The sequence below is a fragment of the Tenebrio molitor genome, chromosome 5 (assembly GCF_963966145.1).
Source record: "Tenebrio molitor chromosome 5, icTenMoli1.1, whole genome shotgun sequence".
NCBI lineage: Eukaryota > Metazoa > Arthropoda > Insecta > Coleoptera > Tenebrionidae > Tenebrio > Tenebrio molitor.
Window position 1 is genome coordinate 17,296,580 of NC_091050.1, and position 26,276 is coordinate 17,322,855.

Genomic DNA, 26,276 nt, shown 5'->3' on the forward strand with positions numbered 1-26,276 from the left:
CAAAACGTTTTTTTTTAATTAATAGTGGGTTGGTCCCCAATTTTTTCTAATTAACTGACTTAAAGATTCCAGAGGTCATGTTGTTAAGTATTTCAGCGTCTAAACTAATGCAAAACATCTTCTAGAGCATTTTTAGGGTCATTTATGATTTGGTAGTATTTGTTATCCTGATTCAGCCGACGGACCAAGATACGACTCTCTGCTGACGTGTATCCATGTATCTTGTTGGAATATCAATTGTTGATCATTGTTGTTGTTTAAAAAAGGTATCAAATGTTCTTCTAGAACGTCAAGATATTCCCTCCCATTGATTCGCGTTGACGGGTAAGCTAGCGTCAGAACTCTACTTACAAATGTCAACTCTACCCCATCCACACAGTTGCCACATCAATTTTCGTGCATAGTTGCCATACTTATCCACAATTATTTTGAATCACCCATTATATCACACTAATTGGTCACAACTGGCATTACACTTGTTGATTATTACTCTTTTAGATTGTTTTTTGATTTTCTAAAGCCATATTATCTCAACTAAATTTTTAAGGAACAAATCTGGAAAATTAATGGTGGTGCTATAGTTATGCTTTTGAGTTTATAATGAGAATTTTACTAACGGTCTCATATTTAAGAAAAATTTTGAAGAATGGGAATTGTTTATTTGATAGTTATATTCCACCCTTACAGAAACCGAGCAGAAAGACACTTTATTCAGAAATAAGAAGCACAGGGTTAATGATGAATTTTCTTTTAGGCGGAGGTGTTTATTAAATGTTAATTGAGAAATAAAGTTTTGAGTTTGAATCAATAATTTAAAGATTTGGTAAAATAGTATTATTATGATGCAAGTTTATAAGGCAGCAGCCTTTAAAACACGCGCGACGAGTTTAAGAGCACGATGCGTAGCGTATCATTCGCTATTTTTTATTAGGTATACCTGCAATACAATCTGAAAATTATAACAAAAAAAAGTAAATTGAAATACCTTTTCTGAACTAATCTCTATCATTAATCGTTGATACAGAAATGGTCAATTGTTGTTGTTTCGTTACTATGTATATTTATTATAAATTGTGTATTTATCATTGTTCAAAATGCAGGTGAATTTGTTGTTACTTAAATGGCTTTAAAGCTTTAGTGCTTTAAAAAGGGCCGATTTTGCACGCATTTTAGTGTCAGAAACAGAGATTATGATTCAGGTATAAAGTGGAGTAAAATTCCGTTTTGTGAAAAATAAATTCAAAATAAGGTTGTAGAAATAAGAGGGATAATAATTAAATGTCAGTAATCGGTGCCTCGTGGATTATAACTATGACTTATTTTTTTATTTTATTTAATTTTTATTTTAATAAAATTTAATAATAAGAGCTGGTTTCTTTAAGAATTCAATCTCTTTTTAAAAATTTAAAAATTCTGGACTTAGACAACAAATTGGTGGTTGAAATTCAAAAAGGTATATTATTATACTCATGTCATATCGTGAGGAAATTCCTTAACATTGACACCGAACATAAAACACAAAAAAGTCAAAATGTGGAGGCGAGACGCCGGTAATTATGTTGATAAGCACTGCACCATTACTTGATAGTATTATCCGTAATAGTGTATGTACTCCGGCAAAATTGCCGTGCCGCCGGGTGGAGGTGGGATACGAAGTAATCAGGTAATAAAATTTTTCACACGTTTTTAGATTCACATATTATTAAAATTAACATAAGGAATGCACGAAGTGAAAAATAAACGAAAATCTAAAGACTCCGACAAACTTGTATAGGTAAGCAATGAAAACTAATTAATAATTACGAGTACATATGAGATTAAATTGAATAATTTGTATTTCATTAAAAAGGAACAGAATTCGTGAAGGTGTAATTTGTAAGTAATAATTAAATTAAAGATGCAGAAGTGCATTCGTCTCTTTGTTCTTTTTGGTTACACCTGGAATCATTCATTTACTGTGCTTCATTGATTAGCAAATGAGGACCAACAAAGTCTTTTTTCAATTTCAGGAAGGAACGGTAATCATTGAGGTTTAGATTTGGCTGATAAGAGGGTGACTCCAATATAGCCCCATATAGTCACGGAAATGCAGCTCCTCTTAGTTATGGTGCACTTTAACTTCTTTTCTTTTCGTTTGGTCAAGGCATTTACACTCTGTCGTCAATCAAAAGCATTCCATGAAAAGTGGTCTTGATGGCAAAAACAAGAACGTTGTACATGTGATGCAATTCGTGCTGTCGTCCTGTATTTGCAATTGCAAAAATGTCAAATTATTCTTCTGAGAAACTGACAGATAATGTCCTAATCAAAGAGACAAAGTAAAAATTCAGACACGTTGTCAAAGTGTGTTATAAAATCTTCAGAAAATTAGATCATGGGTAAATCGGAAGTATTTTTATATAAGACGTAAAAATATGTTCAGTTCTTTTCTAGTCATAAGTGCCCAAGTGATGTTACCTTTTATGAAATGATAAGATTAAGATTTAGATTGCTTCACGATCTCGAGAATTACAAAAGAGAGATGTTATTTGATGTGGATCTTAGGACCCGATTTGCTACCAATTGAAAAGTCACTTAACATGCTTATCCCGGAAAATTGTACTTTCTGGCTTTAATTAAAGATTAAATCTGAAATATCACTAAAAGTACTTTAGACTTGTAGTAATTTGTAAAAGATAATGTACTCGTGCGTCTACGGATGAGTACTGTTACGACCCAAAAGGCCGGCCACAAACAAACTCCGGTTGTCCGGATCGGGGAACGGGACAGGAGAGAGTGACACACAAAATTCCGTTGACAATAAACCTTTATTTTCACCAGCTACAAGGGGCTTGTTTCCTGTACCTCGCAGGGTGCTACACAGGGTTGTACAGACCGCTCTTCGTTCGATAACGGTGGTCTTTATTCCGGTGGTTCAGCGGGGCCGAGAGGTGGTCTGAGGGGGATTGTACAAGAACTTTTGGCGGGTGTGCAGCAGACTGGCGGAGTTCAGTTGGAGACGGGGCTCGCCTCCTCCCTGGCTTGTGCGATATCCCCACGAGGTGGTGCGGTGCCGGTGGGTTTTCGAGGTTGTGGAAAACGTTGCAGAAATAGTGAACAATTCGTTGAAATTGTTAAGAGGATCCTTGAAGTAGTCCTAAGGATAGTAGAGAATGTCGAGAATGTCCTAAGAATAATCCTGTTGATCGCCCTGTGTTAAATTTTTGGTTGCCGGAGCTGTCATTTTGATGTTGCGAGTCGTACTTACTGCTGTTGGTTATCTGTCTCCTGGACGTCGATCGGACCCGATCCCACAGGGGATTGCGGTTGCTACTTTCCGCCGGTTCGATCCGACAGTGGACTTCGACTCCGGGGCGCTATCCCACAAACGCCCGGACTCAGGTTCGAAACGCGACGAAACGGTAACACGTGTTGCACGGTAGACGCTTGGTACTGGAAAAGTGGAAAAGGGTCGCTGTCGCACCTTTACGTTTTGCACCGGCGCCCTCCGCGAGGGGGACGACCTTTGGAGGGATGTGAATTAGAGAGCTATTTTACTGGCCGATGATTACGTCACAGTACCTACCACTGGATAAAAATCAGAATCTCTTTAGTGAATTTCCTATAAGGTCTAATAAAAGTCATCTTCAAGGTCAATAGAAACTGCATCGTTTCAGTAAGTTTTTATTGACGCATGTCGGTTGATTTAATAAATATTTTTGTCAAGTGGTTAGAGTACTCTACATCCAATCAAAATTAAATCGAACAAATCAAAATCAAAATAATTTGGCAGATACCAAAAACTGAAGTGTTACCGTTGCTATTGTCGTTATTAATCACTCTTGGTGTCCTTTTGTTGACTTTTAGAATGTGCGCCAAAATAATGAAATATTTTTTGTTCGAAACTGTCAGAATTTGAGAATTTGAATAAATATCAAATTGCATGCAATTCAAGTGAACGAAAGCGGTCTTACTCTGGTGTGCTGTATTTGGTTTTGTTCGATACCTCCTTAGAAAATAAGTCATAAGACTGTTAACTTATAAAAGTTTGTATTCAAAATTTTAAATACAAAAATTACATATTTGGACGGATCTGTTGCTTTGGAAAAAAAAAACAATAATCAAATCTCTGTAACGTAAATAAAGTGGTTGGATGCAGGTTGTGGAAATTGTGGAAATAAATGATGAAGGGTTATCTGTTCCTGAGGATGTCGTGGAAGAGGCAAGTACCGCGAGGTATCAAATGTTGTCTAAAAAATCAAAATTAATGAGTAAGATTTGGACAAATTTAGGAGTGAATGAAAACCAGTGAATAAAAGACAGTGAGCGAAAGAGAAACTCAGTTTCTAGGGAGGTATCGAACAAAATTATTTAAATTCACTAATTTATTTTAAACCCGATAATAACGTTGAAACTGAATACCCAATACGCTGTACCTAAAAAATATTTCAAACATTATATTTTTATCGTTTTCTGATAAACTTACTCGAAGCATAAGAGGTCTATTAAGCATTAAAATTCCTGCACCAGACATTTGCACAGGAATTTGAGTCTGGGCCAACCAGAAAAGCAAAAATTTATGTATTTTGAAACTTCTTGCGTTGTACCAGTCCATATTATAAATCTCCAAAGCAAGATTCTCAGACTAGAATATAAAATTTTATTTTAATTTTACAACCTCTTGTACCACTAACTTCAATTTCCACTTCACTAGCTGGAATAACTGCCATTAAAAATAAACCATTCACAATCACTAGGACAAACAGATTTGCAACTATTTGAGGGAGATTGGAGGATCTAAAAAATAAATATAAAGCATCATAGGTCTTTGGGAACTTTGTCTCTAGTACATACTTGTCATGCATGACAAAGAGAGGGATACATATAGCTCCTATTGTGAGAAAATACATACAAACAAAATATTCTGAGAAAATTTGATTTACCTTCTTATGGATTCTGAAACCCAACACTTGTAAAAATATATTAAGTATACATAAGGAGACGTTACCCCAACAAAAAGTTGTGATATTTAGTGCATTGTGTTAGCTTCCTCCAGCATATTTCTTCATGGTCCTTGCTGAAAACCATTCCAAACTTGATTGATTTTACTGTTGTGGACAAGAGCTCAAATTGAATTTTCAGTTCAGTGCACATAAGCAAATAGAATTCATCGAACATTCCAACCAGTAGAGCTGTTTCAAAAAAGAATATTGTTTCCATAACATGAAGAATTACTTGGATGATAAAATTATTCCCGGGAATCCAACAAGCGTGTGGCAATACCATACTCTCGACAAAAATTGGTGCACCAGAATGAACTGCAATTGAGAAAAATCCGATGCTCCATAAAACCTTGACTAGAGAAACACACGAAGCCATTCGTTTGCGATATTGATTTCCTTTGATTTTTCCGAAGAGATCATATTTCCAGAAATAAATGCGCTTGCGGTAGAGATCTTCAAAAAAGGACCCGTATGTTAAAATAATTGTTTTTCTGACTAAGAGCTGAAAGAGGAAAAATTGAATTCGGAGTTTGATTAAACTGGATGAAGCTATACATGTCCAAATGTTACCACAGATGCAAACACTTCAGCCATTTCAGAAATCGTGTCATGTTTATAACGGAAATTAATAATTACCATTGCGCAAAACACAATCAACGAGGGGTACAAAATATAGACGGAAATACATTTTTGGAAAAATTTACTTGTCCGTCTAAGCCCACTTTGTTCGTAGCATTTAACAGCGAATTGAAAGTAGTCAGTTTCAGCTTCAGCACTCATTATGGATCTGAAAGATAGCTGCAAGAAAGACACTACTTCACTGTACCAATCGTTGTACTTGTGGTCTTGAAGAGGTGAAGAATCAGATTAACTGGGCGCGAAGGAGCTTTCTGGTTTTATAAGACACAATCGATTTTTCAGTGCATTCAAATAAAAAAATGGGTTGGTTTCGAGCCGGCTTATAATTAAAATTGAATTTAATTGATCAAAGACAGTTACCCCAATTCTTCTAAAATTCCGTTTGTGCTCGTCTTTGAGCATTTTTATTCGAGTAAAGGAGTTATTAAATGTTAATAAAGGGATGGGGTTTTGAAGTTTTTGTTAAATATTCAACAAAGTTACCAAGAATTAGATGGAATGATGGTATCAATTAGGAGAGTAGACGTTACATGAGTTCTTGTAAGTTTAATTCTAAATAATTAATAATTAAGGTTTGCGGTTTCATTTTGTAGTTAGTTTCGTTTGCAGTGCAAGTAAAGGGTATGTCGCAGATAAGTGCGTTATAAAATTTAATAATGTAGCTATTCCAGAAGAATAATTTTTATTAAAACCGATGCGTTTTTCTGGACAGATTACAGATATTTAAAAAAATGTAATACAAGAGTCTGGGATTTAAGTGGATTTTTTATCAGGTATGATATATTTTGGATTAAAACAAACGATTTAGTAAATATTCTGACGGCAGGCGTCCGTTTCCCAAAAAATTTAAAATATTTATTTTGTGTTGATCTGAGAAATGTAAACAACGGAAAGGTTGTCGAATAGTAGTTTATTTGACGAGTTCGTGTGTAAATTGGGTTTTTTTGGCACGAGTGCTAAATTCATGTGTATAATTTTAGCGAATATATCATGACGTTTCTTATATTCGCTTTGAGTCAAAACGGTGCAAAAATAGGTAACAAAATTCTTCAGTTCCTGTAGCCTACGCAATCAGTTAGTGAAACTAAGCAAAGAGCGTGGGTGGTGCTTTTAAACGTACCTGAAATTTCCTGTTGAATAAGACAACGTAAAGCTACGAGAAAATGACACAGGTCATGATTTTCTCATATCAAATTTTGCATTAAAAAATTAATTTTCTCTGTTTTCATTTAGATTAGAACTTACGAAATATCTCAAGTGGGCATGAAGGAAAGTTCTATTAAGATATTTTACTCATGGAGGCGTTATAACCGAAAGTGAAGAGAAGCTATGCTTAGATATTCGAGCTGCCCAGTTTATCATCCTCATCAAAAAAAAATTCTTTTTTCAATAACAATCGAAGTCCATAAAACATAATATCCCTTGCATTAAATGTGATTGTTAAAATTTAAAAATATACTCGTATCAGTGTTTATTATTCCCTGTTTGATATTTCTAATTTAAACCCTCTCGAAACCTGAATGTGATAGAAGAGCAATTGCGCTGCCGGATTTGTTTTCAGCATGCTGGAATCCATTAACAACGCATTAAATAGTCTAAGAAACCAAAATGTATGTTTCTTGCAGATCTCATAGGTAATCAAGTGGTCAAAATAATAAAGAAAACATTTTTTTTTTACTATTTAAAAAACGAACATGCATTGCTGCAGCAAATTTTTCATGAGAGATTGTATCTACTTTGAAATGGACTTATATATGTATATAAAAATTTATTAGGTTTCGTGGCTACAGTTCCCTAGTAAATGAAAAGGAGATAAATATTTTAATTTTTTTGTGAAACGGATCCGTCAGAATATTTACTAAATCCTTGACTTGAATCGAAAATATTTTATACCTGGTCAAAAAATCCAGTTAAAACCCGGTCTCCATTCTTTTGCATTACATTTTTTTAAATATTTGTAATCTGTAGAGAAAATCTATACAAGAATATAATTTCCAGGGGTCTTGTCTTTTTACTTACTTATTAGCGTTGTTGATCGGTCATGTAAGTTGTTTGTCTTTTTGTTGTTATTGTAAGATAAGTGAGGTTCTGAACAGCACTAATGCTGATGTGTAAAATAAATAATAAATAGCAAGCATTAAATAAGTAATAAATAAATAAATAAATAATCCCTCCAACAGAATTCGTCAGAAGAAGTAACAGAATTGTAAAAATCTATTTTTTCTTATGTAAGGAAATGTATTCAAAATATTCAGTTGCACGAACGAGTTATTGCTTATTATTTTAAAACACGTGTACTAGACGAGACTTGAACTCAGAAGATTAATGTGACTGAAACTTCGAAGAAAATTAATTATTGTCATAAATTGCAAATATGTACATATTAAACCATCACTGAAAACTTAAAATACAGCATGATCAATTGATCAACAATGACTGAGTCTGTTGGTAATGAAATAATTGAAAAATATTGGTGTTTTTCTGTTTCGTAATTGGCACTGACCGGATGTTTTAACTTGACACGACATTTAAAAAAAAATAGGTTATGTCGGGTATGTTCATGCTAATACAATAATGACCGGAAATGCGTTTAGATTACAGTGGTACCAAAATCATTCAAATTTTCATTATTACCAATGACTAAGGGCCGGATTTATATGCACTAAAAAAGTCGAAATATGCATGCAAGATATGCTTCCGAGATTACAAAATATGCACTTTAGTTTGCAGAATATGCACCTAAATATGCTTTAAAAAATCAAAAGAGCCACGCTTTTTTAATTTAAAACTTATATGAATTAAAAAATAATACAATTACAATACAATGTTGATTTAATTACTATTAAAATGGCAGTAAAATGTTCCGATTTTGATATCCATTCACGGATTTGTTGACTTCTGTACACTTGCACTTTAGGCATTCTGAAAATAACAATTTTAATGCACTGAAAATCAAGGGTAAAAAATAATCACCACTGGAAACTAAATCTTATTTAACAAGTATATAATACCTATCTCCAGTAAGCTGTTGAACATACGAAATACCCTGTGATTATGTCATATTATATTATTATTTAGACTGTATGCCAATGCATAAATTACATTATTTTATTGGAAAATTTTGTCGACACCACGGTGGCAGTGCTCCCCTCTCACAAAACTATATAAACCTGACCAGTCTATGTCGGCAGTGTCGGCACATTTTTGCAACTTCCATATCAAAGGCGGTATTTCCTTGAAGCAGCTAGACCAGATGTGCGTTTTCCTGGGTTATATGCAAATAAATATGCATTTATTGTAAAATATGCTTTTATTGCTAAATATGCAATAATATGCATAATAAGAATGGTGTTATTTTATTTAGAATCATCTGAAACGCCAAGAAAACTTTAAAGTAATCCGAAGCTGTTTAGCAAAAAAATATGCAAATGCATATAAATCCGGCCTTTACCAATGACTCAGTCATTCTTGATCACGTTGTACTTGAAGACAATTTTAAAAAATAACAACGGCCTGGAATGCAAGAGATAGTCATCAGAATGACTTCTTTGAAAAAGTAAAAAAAAAATTGAAATGTTTCCTCCTTTTAAAGAGAACCAAGAATCCTGGCTCTATTTGAATACATTGAAGCTTGAGATGAATCGATGAAATCAAAATGTAGCAAAGAATGTAAATATCAATTTAAAGAAAGGCATGTGGCTTAAAGACCTAGAGAAGTCTCGGAAATAGAATTAGTAATTTTAGACGTTTAGTAAGAATTTAAGAAAATGACGAAATTGTGCACAATTTTTATTAGTTTATTTGAATTGAGTGTAATTTAAGATACAGGGTGTCCCAGAACTCGCGGATCAAATTTAAACTGTATATTCCTTGATGGTAATGAAGGTAAAAAACGTTTAGAAAAATATTCAGGGTGCAACAGCTTTTTAGTTATGAATTAATCAAATTGACCAATAGAGCTCGATCTAATTTTCCCTTTATGAGAAAATTGAGTACCTTCCCTCAATTGCCAAGCAACGTATAATTCGATGAATCATAAAATTATTTTCAATATTTATCTGGTCGATTTGTCGGAGCAGACGTCAAAAGTGACAGCTACTTTTGAAATAACCAAAAATGGGGTAATTTCGCCAAAGGCAGGTTAACAAATGTATATAATCTAAATCAGGGAACGCAAGAAGTTCCTTTTTCTGGCAATGAATGAAATATGGTATGTTATGATGAGTGAAAATTTCCAGAGCAATTGTAACCTTGAGGGGTATGATGAATTGAACCTTTGTTGATGGAAGGTAAAATGGCGACGTAGCGTCAAGTGAGTAATATTACTACCTCAAAAATCTTAGTAAAAAGTGAAATATGCAGGGCCTGTGAAGTGAATCGGAATCACAAGAAATTTATCCTGATTCCTGTGCATACACTCTGCATCTGCAACGTATTAGCGCACTAGCGCAGCTACACGAGCGGGACTCGTCATCGTCGAAATGAAAGAAAAGACTTTTAGGAACATTCTTGACACGTAGGTTTTGAACAACAGATCAAACATAGTGGCAGTTCTGAAAGAAAGAAGACAAAACTGGATTGAACTAACCTATTTATTTTAGCATCATTATTAGTAAAAATTTAAGATCAAATTTTATAACTTAAACGATGTAGAATGCAATAAATGAAATAAAATGACCACCTTTCATCTGAAGGAATAGGCGAGCTCGTTTTATTAAACTTTCCCTTGCCAGTCTAAGCATATTCGTGAATTTGGTCATTTAGTTCTTCTAAAATATTGATAGGTTCGCGGTAAATATAGTTCTTCAAATATACTACATCTACCGTCGTCACCAAAGGACTGAAGAACAGCATCTTCAGTCTCTGGCGTTCTAACTTCTCGCGGGGGACCACCAATTTCTTGTCAGATAGGCACCAAGAACCCAGTGCCGCGAGCACGATCCGCCAACCGTAGAAATACGTTATAATTTGTATGTGGCAAACGTCGTGGAAAACGTATTGCATATTCCATTGCATCCTCACGTGCATTGCGCCCGCACTCTCCATAAAGTATGAGCATTTCGGCATACTCTGCAGCTGTATTCATGATTTCAATATGAAGTTTGACAATTTCGAATCAAACTTGACGTTGTCAAAATCTTTACAGTTGCCCAAACATTTACTTGAAATTCCATACCATTCTTACTACAATTATGTTGCTAAGCAAATTAAACTGTTGGTTAAATTTACGTGAAATTCAAATTAACAGCGTCCTTCTGATTGGTCAACTTTAATTATTCATTACAAAGAATCGATTATACCCTGTCCTTTTTTTTAAACGCTATTGCTTTCAGTTATCACCAAGGAAAACGCACTGTAAGTTTGATCCGCGAGTTCTGGGACACCCTGTATAACAGAACATTATTTCAAGCCCCACGAAAAGTGTATTCTTTGTCGAATCCAAATTAAGATCACAAATGGTCTCGACGAACCGGTTCTCCTAAATCTTCAAAATATTATTCATCCATACTTTCCTATTTACACTAGGAGGAGATTCATTAATTCTCTTCATCATTTTGTTGGAGCTGTTTAGCGAGTTGTGTTTAAAGTCACTGCTTACACATGTCGAGTGTTCAATTGGAAAAGTTCATCAAATAGCCTTTGAATTTTTCACAACATTGTGAAGTACAGGGTCACTACTCATAATAAATGATTGTCCCATCGCAGTTGGCGTTGAAAACCCACACCACGCAACGTAGACAAATTTCCACTACCGCCGGTAGCGCCACCTATCGATGATACTAGTCTCACTCATGTTATGAGGCTTCGGCACATTCAACTACGTCACCAACGCCAACTGCAATGGGACAGTCATTTATAATGACCCTGTATGTCTTCGAAAATCAATGACAAAACTTAGGTTAGGACCACGTTAAGCAGTGATATTTTTAACTAAATTTATCTTATGTGGAATGTGAGTTCTAGCTTATCAAAAAGATTTATAATTAGAGCAGGACATGTCTCTGGCTACAAGTTTGGTAACATTGAATACAACTTCTTAATTTAACGAAAGTCGCAGCGCAGCGATGTATAATGTAATCTGTAAAATTTTAAGTTAGATGTGTTTTTTAAGTTGAAAGCATTAAATGCACACCAAGACATTATTGCCTACGTTGTCGATAAGCTAATACCAATTTTAAGTTTACAAATATAATAAATTTTATGGTATGTACGGTGCAAATTTAACAAATCGTTTTATTTTAAACCTGATAATAAAGTGGAAACTGAATACCCAATACGCTGCACCTAAAACATATCTCAATTTGTATTCGTATCTTAACCTTTTCAAGTAATAAAAACTGACTCGAAGCACGAGAGCTCTATTAAGCATCAAAATCCCTGCACCGGATATTTGAACAGGAATTTGAGCCTGAGCCAACCAGAAAAGAACAAATTTATGTATTTTTAAACTTCTTGCATTGTACCAGTCGATATTATAAATTTCCACAGCTAAATTCTCAGTCTGGAAACAAGGTTTTATTTCAATGTAGCAATAAGTATTTTGTGGCACTAACCTCAATTTCCACTGCACTAGCTGGAATAACTGCCAACACAAATAAACTATTTATGAGTAGAATTAAACATATGCTTTCAATAATTTGAGTGGTATTAGAGGACCTAAAAACAATAATGTAATTCTTATGCTATTGAAGGCTGTTATTACCAGTCCGTACTTGTCGTACATAACAAAAAGGGGGATACAGGTGGCTCCTATTGTGAGAAAATACATACAAACAATGTACTCTGAAACAATTTGATTTAACTTCTTGTGGATTCTGAAAGTCAACAGTTGCGAAAAGAAAATGTAAAAATACTAAACATTACCCCAACAAAAAGTTGTGATATTTACTGCAGTGCTTTAACTTCTTCCAACAAATTTCTTCGTGTGCCTCGCAGAAGCTTGCCCCAATGTTGATTGATTTGATTGTTTTGGATAAAAGATCAAATTGGATTTTGAGTTCGGTGCACATCAGTAGATAAAACTGATCAAAAACTCCAACTAGTAGAGCTGTTTCGATGTAAAATATTGTTTCCATACAGTGAAGGATTATTCGGATGACAAAATTATCTCCAGGAATCCAACAAGAATGTGGGAGTACCAGAGATTCGATAAAAAATGGTGCAGCGGAATGAAATGTAATAGAGAAGACCCCCATACCCCAGAGACATTTTATTAGAGAAATGCACGAGGCCATGCGACGGCGAAATTCTTTTCCTTTTATCTTTCCAAAGAGGTCGTGTTTCCAGAAATAAAAACGTTTACAGTAGAGGTCTTCAAGTACGGGTCCGTACACGATTATTACTGTTTTTCTGACTAAAAGCTGAAACGTGAAATGTTGAATATAAGGTGTAATTTAAGTTGAGGAAGCATTACATGTCCAAAGCAAGCCACTGAAGAGAACACTTCAGCAATTTCAAAGATGGTGTTGTGTTTATACCGCAAATTAATAATTACCATAGAGAAAAACACAAGCAGTAATGGATACAAAATGTAGAGTGAAAGAATTTTTTGCAAACATTTACTAGTCCGTCTTAGTCCACTTGTGTCGTAACATTTAATAGTGAGTTGAAAATAATCAGGTTCAGATTCAGCACTCATTGTAGATGTACAAATAAAGTAGTTGCAAGAAAAACACTACCTCACTGTGCTTGCGGTCTTCAAGGGCTAGAGAATCGAATTGACTGAACATGACAGAGATTTCGTGCTTTTATAAGTCACAATCTATTTTTCAATGCATCGAAATAAAAAAATGGGTTAGTTTTGAACCGGCTTGTAATTAAAATTGAATTGTAATTGATCAAAGACACACTTACCTCAAAATTTATTCTTTTAAAATTCCGTTTGTTCGTCTTTGAGCATTTTTATTCCGCATAAAAGAGTTATTAAATGTTAATTAAGAGGTAGCGCTTTTGGTTAAATTCTTGGAAAGCTTATTGTATATTTATAATTACGGTTTGCCTTTTCATTTTGTCGTGAGTTCCGTTTGTAGTGCAGTGAAAGGGTCTACTTTCGATAAGCTCTGCATAAAATTAAACAATATAAATATTGTGTTGTTTTTTTCTTGTATTTTAATTGGGTCCTACGACAAGGTCAATTGTCAAAATGCTATCAATTATAATAAAATAATGACAAAAATACAAGTGTTATAATTTGGTAAAAAGAGATCATATTAAGAAATACGAAGAGGCAACGAATCAGAATTTATACATAGAAAAATAACGTAAGTAAACTGTAGTGAGTGTGATTTTTCATCATGCGTAAAGTGTCAAATATAAAGTCAAACGACAAGAATTGTTAATTAGAAAAAAATTGATTCCTATCAGAAATTAATAAAATCGCTTGCATGTTAAAAAGATAAGAAAAGAAAGTAGAAATCGAGTTGGTAGAAAACCAAAGAACGGAAAGGTTTACGCCATCTAACTCTATGGGCACTAAATGTACGAATGAGAGAGCGAGAATGAAAATAAAGAGAAGTCAAACAAAAGTAGAATAATTTTTCTATTTAAAAAATCAACAAAATTTTACATGTATTGTCAAATTCTTTAGCAATTGTGTAATAGTATATTGTTATACGAGTTGCAAAAGACAGTCTACTGTCGAACGAGAGGGTTTAGAACACGACGAAAGAGTTCGACAACATGTCTTGTGCAACGCGTGTAACATGCTATTTTTTCTACTTCGGCTTCATTATAGTATATTATTATACGAGTTTAATAAGACGCTGTATTATCAGATGAGTGTATTTAAAGCACGACGAACGTAGCGAGAAGTGCTTTAATGGAACGAATGTGATAATATGTGTTATTAAACGAGTGTAATAAACTATTTTATCTACTTTGCTTTACTAATTCCTGAAATTTCAGCTGTTCAAGTTTTCATATTAGACTAGGGACTTTCGCGTGGGTTGGTAACAGACATTTTTTACAAAAATGTAGGGTTATTTTACTAAATTTACTTCGTAGTTTAGCTGGTATGATTTGATATTTCTTCACTTTGCACATCATAATATATATTATAAACTAAATCATTGTCTGAAGGTAGTATCCATCATATAGCACCGCGAAAATTAGAAAAACCTATCTTCCCAAAGATATGCTCTTGCAATATTTTTCACACCATTACATATTCGCTGAATAAATGTAGTTTGACTGCTAATGAAGCTACCCCATACCTTTATTTTTAATTACAAATTTATTAAATATCATTTATTTATCACACAACTAGTGCGATTCTGTTTCAACCGTGGAGGGAGAAAAGGCTGGAGATGGCACTAATTCAAATAAGTATACCGGCCCGCGAAAACTACAGAGTCATAAAAGGTTTCTGAATATAGACGCTAGCTTCCTTCGCCTTCCTTTCAGGCGCATTGTGCTTCTTTATCTAGCGCATTGTGGACTGGGTCATAAAAGGTTGTTGCACGTGCTTTTAGAGGGTTCGGATTTTTAACATGGGAAGCATAGGAAATGCCATCTCCAGTCTTTTCTCCCTCCACGGTTTCAACATTTAGCAAGATTGTTATTGAACAATATTGATTTTGCATAGATCCAACCAATCAACAGCTTCATATCATAGCAACTACAACATTGTTATATAGCAATATTGGTAAATTGTAAAACAGAATCGCACCAAATGTTAGGTTAATATATTATCCAAGTTAATAAAGCATTATTACAGTTTAAAAAAAAAAATGAGGCACGGTATCAAGTCGCATTATAGGCCCGGTTGCATAAAGCGATGTTAAGTCGTTGTTAAAGTTAACATAATGTCAAGGGATCTGATTGGAGGATATTTAAAATTTTATTTGAACCAGCCAATCAAATGGGCGGATTTCCGACTTGACGCTTTGTTAGCTGACACGATGTTAACTAAGCTTTATACAACCGGGCCTATATTTATTAAGCTTTATTGCAGTTATTAAAGTTGAATTTTGAAAAATGTTACTTTGACAATTATAAAGTTAGTTGGCAAAATTAAATACTTATTTAGATTTAACAATAATTTAATAAACAAATAAACAGCGACATTTTGTCCAAAAAAAAATAGATTATTATCGTTTTATTGATTTGTTTTTTTTGAGCACTTGAGTTTTATTACAGCTACTTACAGAGTATTGTATAAATATTGATTGCAGTCAAATCAAAAAGATAACAAAGTAAGTAGACAGATAAAATGGTCGGAAAGCCTGGATTTTTTACAATAGCTAAGGAAATTTTATAGTATAGATAACGATAAGACTGGAAGATATCAAATAAGTGTAGGTATTAACTTAGATAGAAGAACACATGATTTTTAAGATGACTGTAGGTACATCTTATTTAAATAAAAAAAAATGAATTTTGATTATTTTTTAAACGTGTCCCTTAATTAAATCTAAAGTGTAAAACTCTTGTAATTAGGAGGAGTGAGGCAAAATGTGAAGCACGTTCACAGTACTGACAGTAAACTGTTGTAAAAGAATCAAAGAAGATTAACAGAATGAAGCATATCATGAAAAACCTAAACCAATAAATGGAATTAAAAGTTCACAAAGTAATAAACACATAATAAAAATATTTTGTTAATATTTTTTGTGGAGCCACTCTTTTACTTGTCTACTGGAATTATATTGCAATTTTTATTTACGTCAACAATATCCCGTTATAATATCACATCATCTAGTCTATTTATTGACGTAGGTATTATTGGAAATCTTTTATACAAATAATCTCAACAATGTATTTCCTTCTTCTTATGCCGGATTACAAGATCGCAATTAATACCTTATTTATTGCTCAGTCACATTACTTACCTTTTCCAGGTGTACATTGTCAATTAAATAACAAAGTAGTATCGAATTTTATTGTCGTTTCGTCGTCATTGCCGGCTACGTGATTCGATAGTATCTCAAGATTGTATCGATTGGAATTTTTTCAAATATTAACACCTCCATAAAATATTTTTACTGACTGACTGAATATAAATAAAATCTTATAATCCTCCGCAATTTGTTCAAGATAGGACTCCCATAACGCAAAATGAGTTTGATCTTCCTATTTGTGTGTTTTGTGGCCTCTTTCTTGGCCTCATCTGTTGAAACTAAGCCTGGTAAGACTCTAAGAACCATTTACACACGTTGTTAATAACACTTTGTTTGTTTTTGTCTAATTTAGGAGCTCGTATAATTGGCGGACTAGACTCTTACGCCGGTCAGTTTCCTTTCGCTGCTGCCATTAATGTCCAAACTGCAGACAGCAGATTCTTCTGCGGTGGCGCCCTCCTCAATCATAATTGGGTCATAACTTCAGGACACTGTGTCAACAAGTAAATCAAGTACAATGAAGAAGAATTGAAAAATATATCACACAAACTGTTTCAGTGCTACAATCTTTACGATTCAGTTGGGATCAAATACACTGACTTCGGCAGATCCTGATCGGGAAATTTTCTCCACCAATGACTATGTAATCCATCCAGACTTCGTACCTGATACCATTGAAAATGATATTGGGTTGATCAAGTTACGACTGCCTGTCTCCTTTACCAGTAAGTTAATAAAAACGTTTTTCGCGCATATTGTGTTGTTTTAGCTACTTACAATTATTGTTGACACAATCTGAAAGTTGAACTTACCAACCCTAATGCTGTAAGTAAATAACGAAACCGATACCTACGGAGGTAAGTCATTAATGACATTAATGACATTTATGTTATCAAAATATTCATGTTAAAAAAATTACTTCAAAGCCATTTTTTTTTCGTATAAGCGATTGTGCGAAAAACGTTATGGGATATACGGCTAGTAACTGCCATAACAGATTCTCGGAAGTTGAAAAATTCAGACGAAGTCTTTCCCGATTCTGTTATAATGCACTTCCTAACCTTATATCCCAATATACTATTACCATCGCATTTTAACGTGATTTTAGGTTATATTCAACCGATTAATCTACCTACGGTAAGTCTCTTGAATGAGACTCAAGTAACAGCTCTTGGTTGGGGTCAGACAAGTGATAGTAAGTAAATACTCTAGTTCAGTGAAATAAATTAACGATTTTTGTTGCACCAAAGGCGATTCTGCCCTTTCTGAAACTCTGCAGTACGTTTCTGCTACAATTTTGTCCAATGCTGCGTGTAGACTAGTCTACGGTAACCAAATTACCGACAATATGGCTTGCGTTGAAGGAAATTACAACGAAGGAACTTGTATTGTATGTGGTACTATTTTTGGAGGTAAACCAGCGATTGATGGTACTTTTTAGGGTGACACTGGTAGTCCACTTGTTGAGTATTTGAGTCGACTCTATTGGATTGTCGGAGTTTCGAGCTTCCTCAGCGGAAATGGGTGCGAAAGTACTGATCCTTCAGGATATACAAGAATATTCCCATATACAGATTGGATCAGAACCATCATCAATCCCTAATCTTTCTTTATAAATATTTTGTGCATAAATAAGAATTTTACTTTGAATGAAATCTAAAATATATTGAGTGATTCCTTGTGTTGTGGTACCGTTAAGTATTATTAGAAAACGTTGTTAGTAAAAATCATATTTTTATAATTTTGGTATGTACACCATTTAGCACATTTAAGGCAATGGTGGTTGTACTGGGATCGATTACCAGATGACGAGGTGTCTTGATACTAGGTAAAAACTTGAAATTGTTCAAAAGCGTAGCTAATCCTAGCTTGGTTTGCATGTAACCAAATCTTAGTCCTAAAAGTATATTATTAATTTTCATAAAATTAGAAAATCTGGAAGTGCACACCTATACAATTTCTTGGACCATCACCAAATGGTAAGTACGTGTAAGGAGTAATATTGTTACTGGTACCAAAACGCTCAGGGTCAAATTTCAACGGATCAGAAAAGTACTCCGGATCTCTTTGAAGGCCTAAAAGTGATATTACAACTGGAGTACCTTCTTCGATAACTGTGTCAGTGTTAGGGATGTGGTACTCTTTGACACAAATGCGATTAAGCATGGCAGCTGGTGGGTACTTTCTCAGCGTTTCTAAAAATAAAACAATAGTCAAATATTAATCATGGTAATGGCGCAAACATTAAAATTGTAGTACCTTTTATCATTTTGTCTAGACAAGGCAAGCTCAGGACGTCTTCATAACAATACTTTGAACTGTCTCGACCCAATTTTTCAGCGATTTCCTTCCTGGCGCTGTCTTGTATTTCCTGATTGTGAGCCAGTTCGTGGATGCAGTAGCTCAGAGTCAAAGACGACGTCTCAAACCCAGCAGTAAAAAATAAAAATGACTGCGCCACGATCTCTTTGAAGGACATTCCCTCTCTATCTCTGAGTTGAATGAGTATATTCAAAAAGTCGTCCCTCACCACGTTATTCTTGTCACGGTACTCGACAGTTTCTTTAACTAAATTTGTAAAGTACTGTTCCACAGTTTTATCGCTGTGAGATATTTTAATGATATTTCCAGGATTCTGAAGTCCTTCTTCGAACGCAACTTTCAGGAGTTTCCACACGGAATGAGCGAAAATTCTTTCGACCATTCGTACAAACTCTGTGTCAGGGTAATTCAAGCTGTTGCAGTCAATCCCGAAAGACGTAGACCCGACTATATCACAAGTAAACCTCCTGAAGACGTCTTTGACGTCAACCTCATTTCCGTCGAGGGGTTCTAACACTTTCACAAGGTTGTCACAGTACTTCACCACGATGTTGTACATACTCTTCATTTTTCCTGACGTGAAAGTTGGGGACATTTTCGTTCTGATACTCCTCCATTGGTCACCCCGCATGGAGAAGATGTGGGAGCTTAATGGTACTTTGTGGGAGTTTTCGTACATTCCGCGGTCGACAAAATGGTCGAAATCTGACACTAGCACGCGTTTTACCATTTCGGGATGGACCGGGAAGTAGATGGGTCCATTGAAGAAGTAAAGTCCACCGTGTTTGTGTCCATTCGATTTGATTTCGTTGTAAATGTTTTGTAGACGTATGAAGAGACTTTCTTTACCCCATGCTGCAAGTCCCAAGTCTCCAACAGGGAATCGTGGGTTAAGTGTTGGTAGATTTTTCTTCTTCCAGTAGTTGAAGCAATATATGTAGTATAAATAATAGGCGAAAGTGGCACTGAATAAAAATACTAGCAGAAGTTCTGACAGTAGAAGAAGAAAGGTGAATGCAGAAACCATCTTGATATTGGTATTGACGAAACGGTACTAAATGAGGTTTAATGAGTTTGTTTGTTGCTAGTTTAGCTGTTTTTTGTATAAGCAAAAATTAAATGTATATGATAATAATGATGATGATCTATTTAGTGCTTGTCATGTATAGATCGGGTCAAAAATTTGACCTACTTATTTACGTTTTCTTTAGGTTATCGCAGACTAAATAATTTTGCCGATAACAACAATTACTACAACAATTATCTAAAACTGTGGTATTTAATTATATTTTATTAATTTGAGCTAAGTTGGGAGCCAGAATTATTCTTTTTTTTTTTGACAATTTTTTGATCGCGGAGGTAGATACAAAAACTTTTACAACCAAGTCGTTATTATTCTTTTAGAAATCCTTTTATCGTGTTATCAACTCTGTCGATAAATAATCTCCACCATTCACTTAAGCAGAATATTTTTATCCAGGCGATCAATAAAGTAAGATGCATTCCTTTTGGGGTATTTTACACTTTTTGGCGCTATGCATTTTTTTGATGAACGAGGTAATGATCATCATAATTAAATCGTTTTAATTAGCATAAATGTTTTAGGCTAAAACGCTTGCGGCACAACCCGAGGGGCGTATAATTGGCGGAAAAATTGCCTACGCTGGACAATTTCCTTTTGCTGTTGCGATCAATGTGCAGACTTCGGATAGCAAATTTTTCTGCGGTGGGGCTCTCATCAGTAACGAATGGATTTTAACTGCTGGTCACTGTGTTTACAAGTAAATTATAAATATTTCTTGTGGAATATATGAGAAAACACTCTGTTATAGCGCCGTACTTTTTACCATTCAATTGGGATCAAAAGATTTGACTACCGCCGACTCAAATCGACAGACTGTCGCTACTTTTGATTGGGTAGTTCATCCAGATTTTAACCCCGATTCCATAGAAAATGACATTGGACTCATCCAACTACGACTGCCAGTCACTTTAACAGGTAAGTGAAAATTTTCGGAAAAAAATCACTCTTCCGTGTTTGTAGGTTATATTCAACAAATTTATATGCCAACTATTGAACTATCTGACAGTACTTCAGTTACCGTATTAGGATGGGGTCAGACTAGTGACTGTAAGTAACAAGATTACATTAAACCTGGCTTTAATAGAAATTATTTCAAAATGTCTGAATTCAGCTGATGCAGAGCTTTCTGAAAACCTTCGGTATCAAACTGTGTCCACTTTATCCAATGAAGAATGTAGACTATTCTATGGTAATCAGATTACGGAGAATATGGTATGCGCGGAAGGAAATTACAATCAAGGAACTTGTATTGTGAGTTCGTAATTATCTTGTTCAACACTGTTCTAATTTATTTCTCAAGGGTGATAATGGTGGTCCAATGGTTGAATATTTAAGTCGATACACTTGGGTTGTTGGAGTCGCAAGTTTTATCAGTGGAAATGGGTGTGAGAGCACAGAACCTTCTGGATTTACTAGAATCTTTCCTTATGTAAACTGGATTAGAAATATAACCAATGTATAATGTATTATCAAAGAAATTATTAGAGGTTCTTTTCGCAAGCTTTATTTGAGTACTTATTTACAAATAATTTGTCATCCATAATAGGAATATCATGAAAAGGTGGAATAATTCAGAAATGGGAGAGCTAATGATACTGAAATATATCCAATGTAATCGAAAAGGGTCAAGGTGCATCTAATGACTGAGATTAAATTGGAATTACATGGATAATCGCCTTAAAGATAAATGCTGTTAATTTAATTTTTATATTGACAATAACCATTGCAACTATTTAATATATTAAATTATATTATCTATCACCGTGGGTTAAGTTATATCATATCGCATCCTTTTTAGAAATGTAATAGTCTCATTGTCCCAATGAGTGCGGTAACATAAGCTTCACCTCCAAAAAATATTTTAGGGCAAAGCTGTAAATAAGAGGCTCAAAACGGTCGGCTAGTAGTGAATGATCCTTTTGTTGGCAAATTATACCATTTGGACCATAAATCTGGTTACGGCCTTATTATTAACAAAAAAATTGTAAATTGGATTCGTAATATAACTCGTGTGTAAATATAGGATAAATTAAATTATTACTATTTGTTTGTTTTGCTTAGATGCAGTTTTGTTAGTGGTGAATATTCTTAATTCAACTACAATTTCATTATTTAATAAGTAACTTGTTTTTTCTAACAAAACTAATTTATTATTAAATTTAGGAGTCATGAAGAGTGTAAGGAAGGCTGCTCGGATCACAGATTTTAATTGATGATAGCTTACTTCTTCGTCACATGAGACCACCAAAATCCTCAATTTCCATCTTTAAATGCTACAGAAGTTTTTACATCGTCCAGTTGAAATATTTCACTTTGATGTTTTTTTGCTGTCGTTACTATTTTCTTTCAAAAATGTATTGCCACATTATCAGTTCCGTGGATTAAAACGTCTCACAATAATCTACACCATTTCAAGCTCCTAAGCAAACCATAAATATTTTTATAGAGGTAATCAATACGGAAACATGAATTTCCCTTACGTAATTTTGTACGTTCTCATCTTGTTCCTTTTGAGAAAGCACGAGGTAATAAACATCATAACTAAGTATTTTAACCAATTTCCCGAAACGTTTTAGGCAAAAACGCTTACTGCACATCCAGAAACACGTATAATTGGTGGGCAAGATGCTTTTGCTGGTCAGTTTCCTTACGCTGCTGCTATCCACGTCCAGACTTCGGACAGTAAATTTTTCTGCGGAGGAACCATCCTAAATCAGCAATGGATCTTAACCTCTGGACATTGTGTTTACAAGTAGGTTCAATTTTTCATAAAAACGTGATTAAACACGTTGTTGTAGTGCTGTGCTTTTTACCATACAACTTGGATCAAATTACTTGAACACCAGCGACCCAAATCGAGAAACTCTAGCTACTTCTGACTGGGTAGTCCATCCAGATTTTAACCCCGATACCATAGAAAATGATATTGGACTCATTAAATTGCGAATGCCAATCACTTTCAACGGTAGGAAAATATTTTCATCGTAAAAAATATTTTTTTCACTATTAGTCTCAGAAGGCGTCATTATTGACTCTCGAACCGACCCCAGAAGTAGAATTTCTCTCCCAAGGTTTCGTATCCCACCTCCACCCGGCGGCACGGCAATTTTGCCGGAGTACATACACTATTACGGATAATACTATCAAGTAATAGTGCAGTGCTTATCAACATAATTACCGGCGTCTCGCCTCCGCATTTTGACTTTTTTGTGTTTTATGTTCTGTGTCAATGTTAAGGAATTTCCTCACGATGTGACATGAGTATAATAATATACCTTTTTGAATTTCAACCACCAATGTGTTCTCTAAGTCCAAAAATTTTAAATTTTTAAAAAGAGATTGGGGTACTATTCCTGTTGCTGAAATTATAAACGGTAAAATCGAAATTTTTTCTAAACACCAAAGATTTCTCATAGCAACGGAGAGTTCTAAATATTTATTAATTTTTGTATTATATGTCTGCGTTATATTGTGTGAATTTGAAACAGCTATATCTAAAAGATAAAAATAATAATAAAAAATTTATTTCATTATTAACCAAGGTCAATAATGAACAGCCGTCACCTAGCAACGAAAGATTTTCTTTGATTTTATTAGTTAACGTAGACAGACGATTTTCAATTTTCATAGCAACCGTTGAAAAATGAGAACTCGGATCGTCGCATCGGACAAACAAATTTAATTAATAATTATTATTAGAAAGGGTTTTAACGGATCTAGTAGTGAAAAAAATAATATATACACCACGCTAGAGAAGACAATTTTAAGCCTCGCTTAAAAAAATGTCTTCTCTACCTTGGCGTATAACATACTATTATTTGTTCCCTACTTGTAAACATCAGTTTACCAAGTCACTGTATTCACCTTGAAAATGTGTCTTAACTGGCTAGCATGTAAAATTATACTAGCAAGCATGTAAAATTTTACTGGCTAGCCAGTAAAATTTTACACCCGTGCTCATATGAGTGATGTGCGTTTCCAAAGCAATACGTGTAAAGCTCATGCGATTCTTTTTTAAATACCGTAATTTTTAATAGTTTGTATAACTGTTATTTACAAGTGAGGAACAAATAAAATATTCAACAATACACGCATGGTAACGGGTTTTACTGGCTTCAGAAGGTGACTGGGTCGCCTTCGGCTCTCCAGTCATATCCTTCTGTCGCCAGTAAAAACCCTTTTTACCATGCTAGTAATGTTAAATACTACTCTATTTTTTGTAGATTATATTAAGCTCATTTATATGGCAAACGTGGCACTAGGTGGGGGTACATCCCTTACCATCATAGGATGGGGACAAACTAGTGACTGTAAGTAAGGTGACACTAGTTTCATAAAAACATTTGTTTTAAAATTATTCAATACAGCTGATCCGGAACTTTCTGATAGTCTTCAATATCAAACTGTGTCCACTTTAACCAATGCTGAATGTAAAATATATTATGGTAATCAGATTTCCGACAACATGATTTGTGTGCAAGGAAATTATAATGAAGGGACTTGTATAGTGAGTTTACAATTATCGGAAGATTTAAATGTTAATTTATACTTTAAGGGTGATAATGGCAGCCCATTACTTTTACCTTCAAGTATGTGGGTGTTTGGAGTGGCTAGTTTTATCAGTGGAAATGGGTGTGAGAGTACCGAACCGTCAGGATTTACCAGAATCCTTCCTTATGTAAGTTGGATCAATAATATAACTAGGGTCTCTTAATAGAATAAATTAGATAAGTAATTATTGCCAGTTATTTTGTAACTTTTCTTTAAGTAGGTACATATGTTCTAATTGGTTCAACTTAATTTTTTTACTAAGTAGAAATATCTTTTTTATAATATTTGTTTACTTTTAAAATAATAAAGATAGAATTGTAAAAAAACCAAAGCGCTCTTGACAAAATGATTTGCCAATATTAAGAATGATTGTCTTAATAATGAAATAATTTTGACGAACAAGTTGTAATATAGGTGTGTATTATATTTTACTATAGTTCTTTAAAGTATTAGTACTAGTACTAGTAAGAATTATTAAAGAATTTTTAATTTTATCATACTCGTAGAAGAGTATGTAGTAATCTGGTTAACAAATTTAGAAATAAAAATATCCGAAGACTATTCGAAATTTTTTTCGACGTTCTGTTCTTTATGACTAATGCCCTAGTTCTGCCAATTGTCAACAACTGTATTCCACAACTTTTGTACATTTTGAAAATGCTAATCCGTCAAGATTTTAAGGAGGGTAAGTATTTACTTCATATACAATTCCATAATTTGACAAAAACATTATTGTTGCCAAAATATTTTTAATGTTTGGAAGGTAATGAATGCCGAAAATCAGGAAATGTTATGATGGAAACTACGAGTAAATGTCCTATTTTCTATCAAGCTGTAAAATCTTGGATTATTATCACCACAAAGTCGTAACAATATCCTGGGGTAATATTTCACTATTTTCCATATAAACAATAATAATAGATTATATCATTAAGAGTAGAAGGGGGTCTTTTTGTGCTAAGCCCAGAGGTTGAGGACCGAGGCGAAGTCGAGTTCGGCAACTGGGTTGGTGGAGAGGCAAATTTTATCAATGCAAATGGGTGTGAAACCATTGATCCTTCAGTATACACAAGGACATTTCCATATTCAGATTGGATCAGAACCATCATCAATTCCTAATCTTTCTTTATAAATGTTTTGTGCATAACAATTAATTTTACATTGATAATTTAATTCGTGTATAAAAAATCCCATAAGCCGCGATGCATTTGTCACTTTGACATCGGATAAAGTTAGCCCTAACTTTGCATCTGGGTAAAATGTGCTTAAACTTCCATGGCAAACTTTTTCGAACCTGATTATTGTTTGTTGTTATGATAACGAACCAACAATCTTAAACATTGACACAGCTTGTAATAAATTGAAGTGCAAAATGGCCAATTAAATTTTTCATAATTAGGTACCTACCTATTATTGTTTATTATTCATTAAATTATCTCATCGAATTACGTTCAAGGTTTTTTTCGTCCAGGATAAAATTTCATTTTTTAAACTCTATTTTGGTTTCTTTTTGGTAAATTGACCCCACAAACGACCAGACAAAAAAACTCGTCCTTCGGACTCGTTTTTTTATCGGGTGGTTTGTGTCGTCAATTTACCAAGCAACCAAATTATCGTCAAAAAATTCAATTTTATCCGGACAAAAAAGACCTCTTGTGTAATTACAGTCGACAATTTAATTCATCTATAAAAAGATCTCATAAGGCGCTGTGATCATTTGATCATTTCCGCGTCTTCCCTTCTACCCATCTTACCTATCGTCGGACCCTATAAATTGCCGAACATCACGCAGAAGAGCTAAGACTATTCTTCTGCTCCGATCGGACAGCGCCCTAGGGACATCCACCCGGACATTGGAAT

General features: G+C 34.2%; 6 protein-coding genes across 6 annotated transcripts; 3 read left to right on the plus strand and 3 right to left on the minus strand.

The window, feature by feature from the left end:
* Positions 1–4,364: 4,364 nt before the first annotated feature.
* On the minus strand, positions 4,365–5,777 carry LOC138130381 (odorant receptor 43a-like). The gene is made up of 5 exons (XM_069046824.1): positions 5,553–5,777; positions 4,988–5,484; positions 4,674–4,776; positions 4,466–4,624; positions 4,365–4,415 (listed from the first exon to the last, which is right to left on the minus strand). The coding sequence occupies exons 1-5, from the start codon at positions 5,760–5,762 to the stop codon at positions 4,365–4,367; spliced, it is 1,020 nt and encodes a 339-aa protein (XP_068902925.1). The 5' UTR covers positions 5,763–5,777.
* A 6,078-nt stretch (positions 5,778–11,855) lies between these two features.
* LOC138130382 (uncharacterized) lies at positions 11,856–13,620 on the minus strand. Its single transcript, XM_069046825.1, has 5 exons — positions 13,015–13,620; positions 12,486–12,982; positions 12,176–12,278; positions 11,965–12,123; positions 11,856–11,906 (listed from the first exon to the last, which is right to left on the minus strand). The coding sequence occupies exons 1-5, from the start codon at positions 13,258–13,260 to the stop codon at positions 11,856–11,858; spliced, it is 1,056 nt and encodes a 351-aa protein (XP_068902926.1). The 5' UTR covers positions 13,261–13,620.
* A 2,789-nt stretch (positions 13,621–16,409) lies between these two features.
* Positions 16,410–18,140, plus strand: LOC138130174 (brachyurin-like). Its single transcript, XM_069046574.1, has 6 exons — positions 16,410–16,746; positions 16,812–16,962; positions 17,018–17,184; positions 17,568–17,654; positions 17,710–17,849; positions 17,901–18,140. The coding sequence occupies exons 1-6, from the start codon at positions 16,677–16,679 to the stop codon at positions 18,060–18,062; spliced, it is 777 nt and encodes a 258-aa protein (XP_068902675.1). The 5' UTR covers positions 16,410–16,676; the 3' UTR covers positions 18,063–18,140.
* On the minus strand, positions 16,646–19,889 carry LOC138130167 (probable cytochrome P450 6a23). Its single transcript, XM_069046559.1, has 3 exons — positions 18,719–19,889; positions 18,409–18,654; positions 16,646–18,356 (listed from the first exon to the last, which is right to left on the minus strand). The coding sequence occupies exons 1-3, from the start codon at positions 19,806–19,808 to the stop codon at positions 18,187–18,189; spliced, it is 1,506 nt and encodes a 501-aa protein (XP_068902660.1). The 5' UTR covers positions 19,809–19,889; the 3' UTR covers positions 16,646–18,186.
* Positions 19,890–20,179: 290 nt separating this feature from the next.
* Positions 20,180–21,371, plus strand: LOC138130171 (brachyurin-like). The gene is made up of 6 exons (XM_069046570.1): positions 20,180–20,338; positions 20,387–20,562; positions 20,614–20,780; positions 20,826–20,912; positions 20,977–21,116; positions 21,166–21,371. Exons 1-6 carry the CDS (start codon positions 20,279–20,281, stop codon positions 21,325–21,327), a joined length of 792 nt encoding a protein of 263 aa, XP_068902671.1. The 5' UTR covers positions 20,180–20,278; the 3' UTR covers positions 21,328–21,371.
* A 316-nt stretch (positions 21,372–21,687) lies between these two features.
* Positions 21,688–24,977, plus strand: LOC138130173 (brachyurin-like). The gene is made up of 6 exons (XM_069046573.1): positions 21,688–22,390; positions 22,442–22,617; positions 22,664–22,830; positions 24,089–24,175; positions 24,233–24,372; positions 24,421–24,977. The coding sequence occupies exons 1-6, from the start codon at positions 22,331–22,333 to the stop codon at positions 24,577–24,579; spliced, it is 789 nt and encodes a 262-aa protein (XP_068902674.1). The 5' UTR covers positions 21,688–22,330; the 3' UTR covers positions 24,580–24,977.
* The last annotated feature ends 1,299 nt before the right edge of the window (positions 24,978–26,276 follow it).